The 2,444-nt window shown below is 30.7% G+C and overlaps 1 protein-coding gene across 1 annotated transcript; it reads left to right on the top strand.

Moving 5' to 3' along the window:
* Positions 1-1,838: 1,838 nt before the first annotated feature.
* Positions 1,839-2,444, top strand: LOC140007156 (uncharacterized). Its single transcript, XM_072049840.1, has one exon. The coding sequence runs from the start codon at positions 1,839-1,841 to the stop codon at positions 2,442-2,444; it is 606 nt and encodes a 201-aa protein (XP_071905941.1).

Here is a 2,444-nt window from a genome sequence, read left to right as displayed (position 1 = left end):
CGTATCCGTGTGTCATGGTGTGTTGACTTACAGGAATTGAACGGTTGACTAGTTTCACACGGTGTGTTGGTTTATAGGAAAATAAGTAATTTCTGACACATGAATGACGTAGAAGTACTCTGAATATATTTTACTTTATTTATATGTATGACTCTCATCGAAATTGTTTAATGGTGAAAATTTTCTCCATAAAAGTTTTGACCTACCAGACAAAATGAAATGCTTTTGTGTATGTTTTACCAATTAAATCTCAAAAAATTCAATTTTTTTGTTTACCTACTCCGTCTCGCAATTGAGAGGTTTAGAGGATAGAACACATATATAATACATGTAAACTCATAGCGTTTTTGCATGCAAAGTTGACGTGTTTACAAGTTTGTAACCAACTTCAACATGTTTTCATTTTATAACCCAAGTTCAATACACATGATAAACATTTGCTTTCTTCCTATAAATTGCGAAAAGGTTTTTTTTTTAAAAAAAAAAAATTTGTGATCATGAATTATGAATTGCAAAAATTCTTAATTTTTGTGATCCTGAAAAATATCTAACATTCTCATTCTTTTTCATGTTTTTTCTTTCGACGAATCCGGATAATGTATAAAAAGATTATTTTGCTTCAATTAAATTAGAACATGAAGTTAACAACAATCATAGTATCATGGTTAATCTACTATCCAAAATTAGATTTAACATAATACAAAGTAATGGGATTGTTCTTAATTAGTGTAGATTCTTCAAAATGTTGATTAATGAAAATCTACCAAAGTCACTCTAGGTATATTTTGTATTTTCTTATCTTTCAGTTATTGAAAACCTAGACATATGCAAAAGTAACTAAGAACATTAACAAATATATTTGCTTAATTTCAAAATCTAAAGTAAAGTAAAATAATCAAATGACAACTCCTCACTATCCATGGCTATTCCTTTTTTTTTTTTTTGGATAATAAAAGGAGACAAACCATTAAAATATTATCCAATATTTATAAAAAAGGGATTCATGTCTATTCGTTAAAATTAAAGTAAAGTAAAGAAAAGATTTTACGTGTCAGTTAATAATAAGAGGAGGGTATTCCATTAAAGAATTAATAAAACTAGATTAAATCTCAATAATGTTATATAGCAACTTAACTAAACAAAACCATGAAAAGAAAAGAGAGAGAAACAGAGAGAAAAAAGCAAAATATATAGATTGATAAAATATTGAAAAAAAAACTTGTGAAATGTAAACCGGAACATGTGAAATTCAAGATGTGGATGTAACTTTAATAAAACTAGATGCCTAGCCGGTTCCTAGTCGGACTAGCCGGTCTAGTTTGAATTTTAAAACATAGATGTAAATTGCAAGCATGAGCAATTCAATCAGAATCAATGAATAGATTGCAAAATGTTTAAGAAAAACTGTTGAATAGCATGATTTGTGGAACTGCTAACAGATTGCAATAATTAGTTATTCACTTTGCTATTTTTTAAGCAATAGATAAGTAAAAATATTTGTTATGATTATGATTCTACGATCTTATCCCTAGCAGATCTTTTTCTAGAGTTTTTCTCTAATTTTGTTTTCTTTATGCTATATAAAAGCATGGCTTATAACTCAATAAAATGTGACTTCTGCAATACAAAGGGTTTCATTCTTGTTCTACTTTCTCTACTCTAATAATCTAACAGAGTGGCACCAGAGCTTTCATCTTGAGGGATTTATGAGGATTGAGAGTTTAAACACCTTCTTTAAAACATTTACCCTTATTACAATGAATCCAGAGGTTTCCTCTACTCATCAACTTGGACCTCCCATATTCGATGGAACAAATTATCAAATGTAGGCTGTTAGAATGGAAGCCTGTCTTGGTAGAAATGATTTGTGGGAGCCTATAGAAGATGATTATGAAGTACTTCCTCTTCTAAACAATCCAACAATTGCTCAAATGAAACACCATAATGAGAGGAGACAAAGGAGATTGAAAGTCAAAGCAAGTCTATATGCAATTGTCACATTCACAATCTTTTCAAGAATCGTGACATTGAAAACGGCGCATGAGATCTGGAATTTCTTGAAGAATGAATATGAAGGAGATGAAAAAAGCAAAGGGATGCAAGTGTTGAACTTGATTCGAGAATTTGAGATGCAGAAGATGAAAGGATCAGAAATTATCAAGGACTATTCTAATAGACTCCTTGACATAGTCAATAAAGTAAGACTTCTTGGTACTAATTTTTCTGATTCTAGAATAGTTCAAAAAATTCTAGTTACAATTCCTGAAAAGTTTGAGCCTACAACCATGGCCTTGGAAAACTCAAAAGATCTGTCATGTATCACCTTGGCAGAATTGTTAAATGCACTACAGGCACAAGAACAAAGAAGGCTGATGAGGCAAGAAGAATCAGTGGAAGGTGCCTTTCAAGCCATATCACAAACAACAACAGGGGCAAGAACATGA

Source organism: Coffea arabica, chromosome 5c (genome assembly GCF_036785885.1).
Source record: "Coffea arabica cultivar ET-39 chromosome 5c, Coffea Arabica ET-39 HiFi, whole genome shotgun sequence".
Lineage (NCBI taxonomy): Eukaryota > Viridiplantae > Streptophyta > Magnoliopsida > Gentianales > Rubiaceae > Coffea > Coffea arabica.
The sequence above is the reverse complement of the archived record's forward strand: the minus strand, read 5'-3'. Positions and strand labels throughout refer to the sequence as shown.

Excerpts from the sequence above, each read along its gene's own strand:
- LOC140007156 (XM_072049840.1), top strand. The coding sequence starts at position 1,839 with ATGGAAGCCTGTCTTGGTAGAAATGATTTGTGGGAGCCTATAGAAGAT.